A 12849-nucleotide genomic window follows, 5' to 3' on the forward strand; every position below is an offset into this window, starting at 1 on the left:
CGGAGGGACTGGTCTGTGTGTGACAGTCCCCCTTTCCTACTCTTTATGATGGGGAAAGCTCTAGCTTGGGGTCCCTGCAGCCATATCTGAGCTCCTCCGGTTCACCTGGTAGTTCTAGTCTCAACTGGCCACATGGAGCCCAGGGAGAACAGTCTCTGAAGGGCCAGGCCTGCAAACCAGTCCTCTATAAAGTGACTTAGCGGTACAAAATGTTTTAGAAGGGAAACCAGTTATTCCAGATGTCACTGAGGACGTGAGACTTAGAAACCTTGTGGTGACTGAAGGATAGATAAAGGAAAAGGGAGACAGATCCTGGAAAGGAAGGCTTTGGCAATAGCAGGGGAGAGGTACTAATTGGTTAAGAGGAAGTCTTAGAGGAGTTGAGGGCATCTTATAGGGTGAAGAGCATGAAACCTGAGATTTCAAACAACCAGACCGATGCTGCGTCCTGAGGACATGGATGGTCTTTTGCTAGACACGAGTACCCCAGGGCACCAAGACTGATACATAGTAGGTGTTCAGTAAATGTTTACTCATTTATAAAAGAGTGTTGGTAGGGTGGAGCAGGGTGGGTGACAAGCACTTAGTGAGCACCTACTGTGTTCCAGGTACTTAATATGCATTATCTCAGACAATGGTTATAACAACTCTATGAGGTTTTAGTGCCATTTAAGTGAGGTAAACTGTGTCAGAGAGGTTGAATCACCTGTCCAAGTTGAATGTAAGGCACCCATGTATCTCACTCTTTCTTTAAAGTTTTGGCAAAGTGGAACTATAACCTCCCAAGTAATGTCATTTAACATTATAATAGTGCATGACTCCTTAAGGAAGCCCTGAAAAAATGAGGCTAGTGGTGGGCACCTTTGGCAGTAAAGTGGAAGAATATATTTTTGTTTGGGTGAGACTTAACAGACCACTTGAAGGTGACCTTGGTCCCTTTACTCATGGAAACAATTCTGGGGATAAGCCAGTATCTACTCATTCATTCATGCAAATAGCTACAGAGCTCCTGCCATGCACAGGATGCTGTGTTAGCAGTGAATACTGTGCCTAGCACATTGTAGGTCCTGAATAAATATATGTTGAGTGAATAAATGATAATGACTGAATGAATAAATGAATGCTGAACTCTGGAATCTTATCAAGTGGCATTTATAGCCCAAAGTGCCAAGAAATACATCAAAAATATTTCTGTAGGAAAGACACTGTGGTTAAAACACGTGGTTCTTTGTGACCCAGACTAGCTTTGTGTTGCAACCCCATAACTCCTGTTTATAGGTTGTTTGAAACCATTCATTTTTTTGTCCAAAAAGTTGAGATTTTATCTGAAATGTTATGTCAAAAATATTACTGTGTCTGAGGCATAAAATACTCTAAAACCAAATAAGCAACAAAGGAAGGAAACTGTGGAGTGCACACCAATTTTATGACTCAGCTAAAGAAGAGCAATAAAAAATTATTTCGTGACCAACTTGCCAATGATTTCATGCTGTGTCTAGAGATGGCACTTGATGTAAAATTCTAAGATGACAATTTTATTTGGGCTTTGAACCTGGGCAGTTATTCAAGGGCAGATCTCTCTCTGATTCCTCCTGGGGTGAAAGGTGAGAAGTGAAGGTGCAGTTCAGAGGTGGTGTGGAAATTTCCCCGGGACCCCACAGCTGCTGTGCCTTGTTCACCTGTGAAATCACCCATTTGCCTGCACAGCCTGGAAGAGAGGAAGATGTAGCAGTGCCCTCTTTCTAGGACTGGCCTCACATAGTAATGGTGCAGAGTCCACCCATTCTGCAAAGAACCTTAGTCCTTAGCTCTGTGAAACTCACATGGTTCCAGACATCCAGTCAAACCATAGAGGATATAAGCCCAACTACAACCTCCCTTCTGAAGGTACCACTTAAATGGCCTGACAGGGGCCTGTGAGCCACTTCGAGGTGAGCCACCCATGGTTCTGGACCAATTATGCAAGTTGTGGTCCTTCTTTGTCCTTGGGTTCCTCTATCTGAATAATGGGTGCAGTCAACTGCCAAGATCACAGTTTGCTATGGTAGAGAGAATGATGTCATGAAAAATGGTGAGGGTTATTTTGAAGACCCTGGTCTCTTCAATGCAGTCAAGTAAATATCCACAGAACCATAGAATTCAATAGAAAAATGTTAGATTTAATTCCCACTTTAGAGTATTTGATGACAAAATTTTATTTGCTCACAAGTGAAGAATCACCAGATACCCCCATCCTCAGTCTGATCTTCCATAAGATGGAGATAATACTAGCATCTACTTGGTGAAGCTGCACGAGTTTAGCAGCCTGGGCTTTGGTACCAGAGATCCAAGTTGAATCTCAGTTCTGCCCCTTGCTGGCTCTGGGCAAGTGAGCCTCAGTTTTCTGGTCTGTAACCTGAATAGATAAGTGTATGCATCTCCCAGAAACAGCGCATGTAAAATGCAGCAGCTGGCATGTAGTAGGTGCTCAATAAAGCATAGTCTTATCATCACAGCACTACTGTAAGGCTTGAGTTGAAATGATGTATGCACATAGTGTATTAAACATTGTAGGGGTGCCTGGCCGGGCACAGCAGTTGAGCGTCGACCTAGGATCCAGGCAATCGGGGTTCGATTCCCGGTCAGGGCACATGCCCGGGTTGTGGGCTCGATCAATGACTCTCTCATCATTGATGTTTCTATCTCTGTCTCCCCCTCTCCTGTCCTCTCTCTGAAATCAATAAAGATATATTAAAAAAAAAAAAACACAGAAAAACATTGTAGGGGCTCTACTCCTGAAACTTATGTAACATCTGCAAGGCAGGGAATCTTTTTATCCACCGGCATCTAGTACTTAGTAGTACATTGGTTTACATTGTCCCTTGAATGTTGAATGAGTGAGCAGTGATGACGAGGATGTGTTCTCTCTGCCATCCATACCTATCTTTTGAATGGACCTTGGAACCTCTGCACCCCAACTGAATGATCATTTGCTTTTCTTTTGGCCCCACCTTCCAGGTCATTTCCCAAACCCTCTCCCCAACCTGGAACCAGATGCTGCTGTTCAATGACCTGGTGCTGCATGGAGACCACAAGGAGCTGGCAGAGTCCCCGCCTTTGGTGGTGGTGGAGCTCTATGACAGTGACGCGGTGGTGAGTGTCCCCAGACAGTGCTGGCTGTGCTTCGCTAAAAATGCCGTGTTCTACTAGCTTTCTTTATTTAACCAGCCTGTTAATGCTCAGGATCTAGATGTGCCTGGCAGCAATTCTGACCCGGGAAAGCAATGAATTACAGAACCAGGAAAATTGGTGGTGGTCATTTGTTTCACTGAGGGTTTTTTACTTAGATTTCCCTTTGGATTGCAATTAAAATGGGATCTGGGTGACAGAAGTTCATTTGACTCACATGGCTTTAGTGATAGGATACTTTATAGAGCAACCCCCATATGTGGCCAGCCCCCCAGCCAGTTCTGTGCCCTATTGCTGCTTAGTAAAAATGTCCATGCCTTTAGAAAGCAGGAGGTATTTACTGACCTTGCCTGGCTGGAAGGGAATGAATGGGTATTGTCACTAATTCAGCCTTTGTAACTGGGTCTTTATTTTTTTTGTTGGTTGTTGGTTCCAAAACCTGAAACAACACATTTGTCTCTATCCCATTTCTTTTATGATGTTAGCCAAACCGCTTCCTCTCCAAAGATGTCCGTGTTCTGAAATGTTGGATAGATTCAAGACCTTACTGGAGATTTGTTTAAAATTACAAATAAAATTGCTTTTAGATTAAGAAGTCTAATTGAAAGGCAAAAGTTTATTTGCTTTGATGTCTCTACCTCCTTGGGAAGTTGCAGAAGCACAAATATACTAAGGATAACAGTTGTTCAAAAAAGCCTTCCTAAAACTGCCTCACCTCCTCACCTCAGTGCATCCCAGCCAGCAGCCCTGACCTTGAACCAAGGTTAGGAGGAAATTAGGCTGGGGAAATTGTAGAAGGTGAGCAGGCACCTTGGAGAGCACAAATCACCCTCTTGCTTCCTAGAGAAAGAAATGGACACCCAGAAAGGTCAAATGCCTTGTTCAAGGTCACAGCTAGCTGGAGGCAGAGCTAGAACTTGAACCTAGTTTCCCAAGTCCCCTCTTTCCTGCACATGTGGGAGTGATTGGTGTAGCTGTACGCCTTTAGAAACACACATTCTACCCCTCTACCCCACTACCTCTCCCTCTCTCTTTCTCTCTCTCTCTCTCTGTTGGTGCCATCTCACAGCTGTAAGTTGGAGCTAGATATATATATTTATGGAATGTGAGTGCTACTCTTGGGCATATAGTATAGATTTTCTGTAGACATAGTCACAAAATAAGCACCTTTTCAATTTTGTTCCCAACAACATGGTTCCAATACTAAGTTTTTGTTGTTTTTTTTAAACCAGTAACAACAATCGAGCATCTTTGAAAGCTCCCCCCGAACCAGCCGGCTCCATGGATTTCCCTTGGCCATCCTCTGCTGTTAGGACTCCTTCTAGATCTCCATTCCATTCTTGTGGGCTCCATCCCAAGCCAAGCCCTTCAAAGAAAAACAAGCTTCCATTCTCACATCTAAAGGAAAAGGGAATGTAGGAGAGAAAACAAATCATGCAAGTGTTGAAATTTCCTCCTGGAGTGATACACATGGACACGCACAGATTCAGTTTACACTGCAGGCTGCGGCTGCCTGGGCCCACAGTCCTGCAGGGATGGTCAGATCATGAGGTTCTGACTCTGCCGGAGGCAACTTCAGTCTAGAGCTTTCTCTCTTTACTTAGTGCCTGTGCCCTCATTAGGGCCTGCTGGCTGTCTAGGAAATGAGTTTATGTTTGGTAAATTTGTTGCTTGGGTTTATATTGACTCTTGTTTCCAGGACTAATTTTAATAATTCCCAGCTAGATCCTGAACAAAATAAGTATATGGCACATTACTCAGCTTCCTTACCTGTACCCAGATTAGGAACAGGTCTGACCCTACTAGTGGATACCAGCAGGCAGCTTTGTTTCCGAGGGCGACTTAACTAAATCCCAATTCCACCTCACCCAGGCTTCCTCTTACAGCCAGGAATGCATGCGCTGGTTCATGAGTCCAAAGACAACGAAGCCATGCAAATGCTCAAATCCAGCCGCAGCCAGAAGGGCCTGGGGGTGCTGTCCTTGGACTTCAGAAGTCATTAATCCAACAGCTTTACTCAATACATATGTAATGAGTGCCTGCCCTGTGCCAGGGGACACAGCAGAGAATAAGACAGGCAACCCTGCCCGTATGGAGCTTACATTCCAGGAGTTCCCGAGATAAACAGCAAGCAAAGCAGCCCCTGGGAGTTGCTGCTCCTGGGGGAATGTGGGCCCTGGCTTCTGAGAGCAAGCATGGAGCAGAGGCAAGAGATGGCGCCATCTAATACTTCTTAGACTTACAGGTCACATCCATCCATACATATAAAACTACTTTAACAACCACTTTTACCACCAAGAAAAATGGGGTAGAACTGCTCTGCCACTTAACACACTGACCTTAATATCATCATCACCTTCATCACCTTACCCTGTGTTGAGCACTCATTGTATACCAGTCACTGTGCAAAGCACACACGTCATTACATCAACCTTCCTGGCCTTATTAACAGGCAGTACTTTTAACCCCTCTAAGCATAAGGCTCAAAAAAAGGTTGTGTAAATGACCCAAGGCCATAGGGTTGCAGGACTCCAAAGCTCAAGGTCCCGACCACAATAGTTTCCTGCCCTGGAGAGCTTTTGGGATGTTTGGTGTCAACTTATTTCTCCTTTTTCCCTTCAAGTCTACCCTAGATGATTATTTTAACTTTGTGCCACTGAGCTCTATATGCAGAGGAGAGAGATAACCCCTAAGATAGTCTCTGGCCAGGAAGTCCCTAAGGTGACCCACTTGGAGTTTTCCCTGGGAGCCCAAGCCTTGGAAAGGTATACGAGAACTGTAGCAAGAGGGAGACATGAGGCCGATGATTTTTTGAAGATTATTTACAAAATTCTACTGATGCAGGTCAGACGAGGTAGGTGGCAATCAGGGCCGAAAATTCATTTCTTTTCTGCCTCAGGGAAAGCCAGAATATTTGGGTGCCACGGTGGCTGCTCCTGTTGTGAAGCTGGCTGACCAGGACTATGAGGCACCCAGGCTGTGCTATCACCCCATCTTCTGTGGGAACCTCTCTGGAGGGGACCTCCTTGCCGTGTTCGAGCTGTTCCAGGTAAGTGAAGTAGAAATGACACCTGCGCTAGTCATTGTCTCTCTAGTCTACCTGGCTAGAGAAGCAGAAGCGAACTTCAGTGAAACTGCCTGGTCCCTCCCTGCTGTCCTGTGTCTGGAGGTGTCTCCTTCTGGGGATCTGGGAGGCGCCACTTAAGAACACAGGCTAGTCCCAGAGCCCCTGTCTACCATTTAGAATCCCAGGATGAAATATTCTTATGGGTTTAGTCAACAATGCTTGAGTAGCCCTATGTACAAGTCCTTGAGCGCCCTGCAGACCCTGAGAGATGAGCAAACATTTGTGGGACTTACCATGTGCCCGGTGTGGGATTTGCAGCCTCATGTACCTTTCATTACACTAGACCTCCCTCAGTCGTGTTGAGATAGGTATTATGATTCCCATTTCACAGATCGTAACTGAGGGTTAATGTGATTGACTGGCTTACCTGATCATGCAGCTAGTTGGTGATTGGCCTGAGAGCTGTACTTAGACCTTCAAAGCTTTTTGCTCCTTGTACCATATCACACAGTGTCCTAAAGATAAAAAGCTCTTAATCCGTCCCCCTAGAACATAGGGATAAACACATGCCTTGGAAGAATTCTTCAGAAAGCAAAGACAGGAAACTTGGGGAGGGAAGCTGAGACTCTCGAGTCTGGCTGCCCGGTAGAAGACCAAATGCGACATGGAGAAGACCTTGGAGAGAAGTGACCAGGTGGGCCTCCGTCAGAGAGATTTCTCTCCTAGATCATTTCATTCACTGAGGGCAGGTGGCTCTTTACCTTTGGGTTAGACCAGTCCCTCTATAGGTAAACCTGTTTTTCAGAAATCCCAATTTCTAAAACATCTCACTGGGTAGAGAAACTAGGAGACAAGCATTCCTAACACAGACAATAAGAGAGTGAAGGTGATGGACTCATTGCTGGTGGAAATAGGGTTCTTCCGTGGAGACATGAGAAACACATTTAGGGGACCCACACCTATGAGGATTTAGCAAGATTTATTGGAGCAAAAATAAAAGGCTGTCCCCAGGTGCCCAGTGTCCCTTCTGCAACCAGATGACCGGCCTCCGTATCGCTGTTGGAAAAGTCCTGGGCCTGGTGAGTGTAGGTGCCCACCAGGGGGCTCAGGATCCAGAACTGTAATGCCATCACCCTGGCTCTGGTGGTCCAGCACAGTCTCTGCTCCTGTCCGGCTCCTGTTCCCAGCTGTGGTCCAGCTGGCACTGTGCTGCCACACTCAGGCCTACCCTGGGGCCCATGCGTGGAGCCACAGGGCTGCTACAGAGAGAGAACATTTGAAAACGAATGGACAAATGGACACGTGCTACGTACATGGGCCTTTGTTAAGCTTTGATTATATTACCTCCAGTTTGGGAGAGAGCAGACTTTCTTTCAGACTAACCAATCTCTTTCCTAATCCCTCTCAGGCTTGTGCTGGGTCCTCTGCCTATCCAATCCGGTCTTTTCCCCGGGTTTTCCAGGCTAGACTCTGCCTTTTATGTCACCGTTTTGGCTCCTACTGTGCACACCTCAAAGTTTTGCTGTGTCATCTTGATTTCTACTGCACATGTGCCTAACTAAGGAATTTCTGCCACTCTCCAACCCCTCCCCCATAATCCCTCTACTGGACTGGTTGTTCCCTGGGTAGATTCTTTCTGCCCATTAGGGGATTGCTCGGGATTAAGTCCCTTTGGCAGAGGATGCCGCAGTCCCCTGTGGAGTCTGTGAATTCCTAGTGAATGAGGCTTAATGTCCAGTTCGGCTCCCTAGTTTATTAGGCTTAATGTCTGATTCCATTTGCTCCCTTCCCATATTAATAACTAGCTAGCTATCTATGCTAACAGAATGGATCCCGTGGGTGTAGAGCTCACTTCCATCACTTCTTAGAGTACGACCTTGGGTGAGCTACTTAACCTCTCTGTATTTCTCCTGCAGAGTGAGGATGGTAATCTACCCAAAGTCCCTGGCATGGAATAAACACTCAGTAAATACTACCTGTTCTATTAGGAGTAATATTGTTATGAAATGGAACATTAAAGCAAAATATAGTGAAAAGGAAGTTTAAGAAATGTTTCACATTACATATTCCAATAACATGTTTTGTTTTCATTTTTTAAAAAATATATCTTTATTGATTTCAGAGAGAAGAAAGGAGAGAGAGAGAGAGAGAAATATCAGTGATGAGAGAGTCATTGATCGGCTGCCTCCTGTGTGCTCCTGCTGGGGATGGAGCCTACAACCACCCGGGCAGGTGCCCTGACCTGGAATCGAATCCTGACCTCCATGTTCATGGGTCAATGCTCAATCACTGAGCCATGCCAGCAGGGCTTGTTTTCATTTTTAAAGTTATTTTTCATTTATGGCCAGTGGTACTTGTTTTACTTAGTGATGCGAAGTTTCCTTTTTGAAAACAAAACTGTATCTATTGACCATGTTTCCTGAGTAATAGAACAGGTGGTAAAAGTAGTAGAGGAATGGCAGACTTGGGAAAGCTAGATCTAGTCAAGGCTCCCATTTTACGTGTCAGAAAGCTGAGGCTCGTTTCATTAGTTAGTTAGTTCCTTTTTGTTTTCTATCCCACACCTGAATGAAACCACACAGTTTTTTCCCTTTTCAGTCTGACTTTTTTCACTTAGCACAATACTCTCAAGGTCCATCCATGTTGTCGCAAGTGGCAGTGTTTCATTTTTTCTTACGCTGAGTAGGAGTCCATGGTATATACGTACCACATCTTCTTTATCCAGCCCCCTGTCGAGGGACACTTAGGTTGCTTTCATGTCTTGGCCACTGCTAATAAAGCTGCAGTGAACACAGAGGGATGTATATCTTTATCAATAAGTGTTTTTATATTTTTTGGATAAATACCCAGAAGAAGGATTCCTGGACCATATGGTAGTTCTATAAAATATATGGTAACAGAAGGAAACTAGACTTTGGGTGGGGAGCATGCAATAGAGTACACAGATGTCATTATAATTTTGTACACCTGAGAATTACATAATGTTGTTAACCAATGTTACCCCAATAAACTTAATTTTTTTAAAAAGAGAGCTGAAAAGCTGAGGCCCAAGGTTAATTGAATTGGATTCAGTCAGCTGCTCTTTTCATTATGCAAAGCTTCCTGAGGCGCTCCGAGTGTGAGTCCTCTGATCCGTCACGGAGGGGCTGGACCTACTGATCCCTGCAGGTCCTCTAAGGGCTCCGGCTCTCTCCATGGCCCCGTCTGCCTCTCCCCCTCCCTCATTCCTCCAGGCTGAGCAGAGAGGTGAGACCCTGCTGCTTCCTGACAGCTGAGTTAATAGAGGAAGCATTGTCGGAGGCAGGCAGCCTAAGAGATAAAATTCATTAGGGTTCCATTAGGATTTCTCATTCGATTACTTGCTCAAAAAGTAATTTGATCATCCGCGTGGCTGTCTTAGCATGTGGGTCTCGTACATGCTGGGAGACGGGAGCTGGAAATGCCTTCATTTGTCTCCCGTGGCTTTCAGTTTTCATCTGTGGATGGTTTATTCAGCCCCTCCACCCCCTTTACTGAAACACTTCCCTGTCTCAGAAGAAAGATTTAGTACCGTGGTGTTCCAGTGGCCCGGACTGAATTCATTGCTTCTCTTGCCCTCACCTGCCCAAGCTAGCTGCCTCCTCCCCGCCCCGTCCTCCCAATTCTGGCTCATAGCCCCACTGTCTTCCAGACTCTCTGCCTTGAATTCAGACTCGGCTTCAATTCTTTTTTTTTCTTTTTTTAAAGATACAACTTTATTATTATTATTATTTTAAAACATACCTTTATTGATTTCAGAGAGAGGGAAGGAGGGGGAGAGAGAGAGATAGAAACATCAATGATGAGAGAGTCATTGATCGGCTGCCTTAGCCTGCAACCCGGGCATGTGCCCTGACCAGGAATCGAACCCCAATCTCCTGGATCCTAGGTCGATGCTCAACCACTGAGCCACGCCTGGTTGGGCTCAGCTTTAATTCTTCACTCTGTTTCTACATCCATAGCCAGGCCACGCCCATTCCTTGGACAGCTTCCCCCTTCCCTGTTCTCACAGACTCTATTTCCCCTCAGGACTGTCACCTTGGCCTCTTTCCTGGCATAGCCTCCCTTCGTTTTCTTGTTCACTTTTTCGTCCAGGGTCCTTCCAGAACACAAGTTGGACCATACACCCTCCTCTTCAGAAACCATCAGCGGCTCCCTGCTTTTTAGTACCTTGGAAACATTTCCCCAAGTCTGCTTTTTGTAATGCCAAATATAGTCCCTCTGAATAAGTGAAGAGAAAATTTGGGAACTGCCTCATATTATACCCTTCGTGGGGATTGGAAATGTCCATTACCATGGTGAAGACTCCGAGAAGATCTAGTAATTTCCAAAGGTTTTTGACTATGAAACTTTTTTGGGGGGGGCATGATAACTCTTTGTAGCTCATGAGAAAACAAAAACAACCTGGCCCATAGGAGAATGTCAGACTTCCATAGGTTGGCATTTAAACTCTCCCAAAATTTGGCTTCAAGCTGTCCTCTTGGCCTCACATTTCATCATGGCACTCTGCATACACTACGACCCCTTTCTGCCAGGCTACTCCGAGCTCCCCGACCTCACCACCCAGATGTACTCCTCTACTTTTAGTTGTGCAATTATCCTGTTTGGAAATGTCTCCTGAATCTGCCCACCCCAACTTCTGCACTCCCTCTACCAAGGAAAAAAGTTACCATCAAAGTTCAGAATAAGAGATGTTAGGACAATCTGGCTTTGGGGCCAACTTATCTTGCCCACCCCTGATTCTTACCATTTTGCCTTCATAACAATTATTTGTCTTCCCCTGGCCCCGTGCATGGAGTAACTACACACCACGTAGTTTTTTAAGCCAGCAACCCACTCATTTCATTGTGAAAGCACTTAAGCTTCGCTGGGAGCAAAGTCGTTTAATCTCCACCATGTAGTGAGCTTCAAGGTCTGTGTTGAACACTAAGGGCATCTTTCAGGCATGCGTGGAACAAAGCTTCCCAGGCCGACATTTCAGTAGCCCCAGGGTGAGCAAGCAAAAGTATGGAACTTTTTAAAAACCACGCCCAGAGGCACCATCCTAGGCCACCATCCCAGCGGTTCTGTGCCTCTACCTCTGGAGCTCGAGGGGCAATTAGCTTTCTCAGCAAGGTGATGTTTTGCAGGGGAATCACTCACCTTTCACCGCCAGGCAGCATGGGCCATGCATCCTCATTATTTCCCAGCTCCTTTATCTGGTCTGGTTCATTCTGCACCTTCATTGTCTTGAGCCTGTTTGGCATTCGAGGTGTCTGCTGTCTGCTTTTTCTGAGCTTTGTTATAATTAAATTGACCACATCTGCCATTGCCAACTAGAGTATGTTTGCGAAAAAGAAATGGTGATATGTTTGTGCTTTGCAGGCTGTGATGAGCAATTAGGCTTTTTCGGGCAGACGGAGCTAATGTGTCAGGCAGCCAATAAACATTTATTAAGAACCCACTGGTTGTGGAACACCAATGGAGGGCTGATGAATGAAATGAAGTAAACAAACACTTTCTCTTGGCCAAGTCAGACAAACACCCCCAGTGAGCAGAACCTCCAAAGCAATGTTTAATAGAACAACTGGCTTCCAAGGGGCTCGAAGGGTCATCTGGCCCAATATCTGAGGCTCAGAGAGGGAAAGGGATTCATGAAGGGTCACACAGCAGAGCCTGGTGTCCAGGCTCAGTCCACGAATTTCTGCACTAAGTTTCTAGAGAGGATATGCTACATTCCAAGGACTGAAGGGTAGGAGAACGGCTCCAAAAGCCAGGATCAAGTCAGGGACAGCTTCTTGAAAGATGTATATGTTGAGCCAGATCTTAAAGGCGGGGGTTGTGTAGTCTGCACAAGGAGAAATACCTTTTCCTTAGTAGACTTTCTAAATCCTTTGTGTGAGATTTTAATAAAGCACAATTGCTCTCCTGCAGTTTTGTTAACTCCGAATGCACAGGAAATGACATCTCTAATCCTTGGAGGTCTGCCTCCAAAAGGCTTCATTTTCTGTTTCACTGATTGGACGTGGTTTCTACTCGATTAACCAAGAATCTCTGGCAGCAGTGCAACATGGGGAATAGTTACATTTTAGAGGGCCAGCTTCTGCTCGGAGCCCCTTCCCTAGTCCACTGCTGCGGTCCCGATGTCGTTTTATCAGGTCTCAAGGATCTAGCTCCCTGTCTCCCCCTCCACCCCCATCTTATGAGCTTACTGAGAGCTCATTAACCTAGTAACTTTGTGGCACATCGCTAAGTGCTCACTAAATGAGGGTCAGCCTTGTGAATGAATGCACTTTTCAATTAATAAATAATTGTGGTAAAATGCATCATCTTGATTGCATTTTAAGCTGGAAACATTGCTTTTGTTAAAATGATGACTGTATTTTTTATGGAGGAAACAGTTTTAATCAGTTATATTATTTGGCTGATGGTGATAACAGGTGAATGAGGGAAAAGATTTTTTAAAAAAGCAACTCAGACTCATCCGTGAGTCACAGGTATGTCACTGGGGTGGGACAGTCCCAGAAATGCCCTCTTTCCCTAATTCTCTACTTTCCACCAACCACCAAGTCCAGCTACATAGAGAACATGTGTGCTCTTCCTTGACATCCCCACTA

At 45.3% G+C, this 12849-nt stretch overlaps 1 protein-coding gene across 1 annotated transcript in view; it reads left to right on the forward strand.

Moving 5' to 3' along the window:
* Positions 1-12849, forward strand: part of FER1L6 (fer-1 like family member 6) — a 111352-nt gene that overhangs the window by 65652 nt on the left and 32851 nt on the right. Inside the window, exons 21-22 of the mRNA XM_081116505.1 lie at positions 2998-3132; positions 6068-6217. Coding sequence (XP_080972631.1) covers positions 2998-3132; positions 6068-6217 — 285 coding nt within the window. The remainder of the gene's footprint in view (positions 1-2997; positions 3133-6067; positions 6218-12849) is intronic.

Source organism: Miniopterus schreibersii, assembly GCF_964146895.1.
Source record: "Miniopterus schreibersii genome assembly, chromosome: 17".
NCBI lineage: Eukaryota > Metazoa > Chordata > Mammalia > Chiroptera > Miniopteridae > Miniopterus > Miniopterus schreibersii.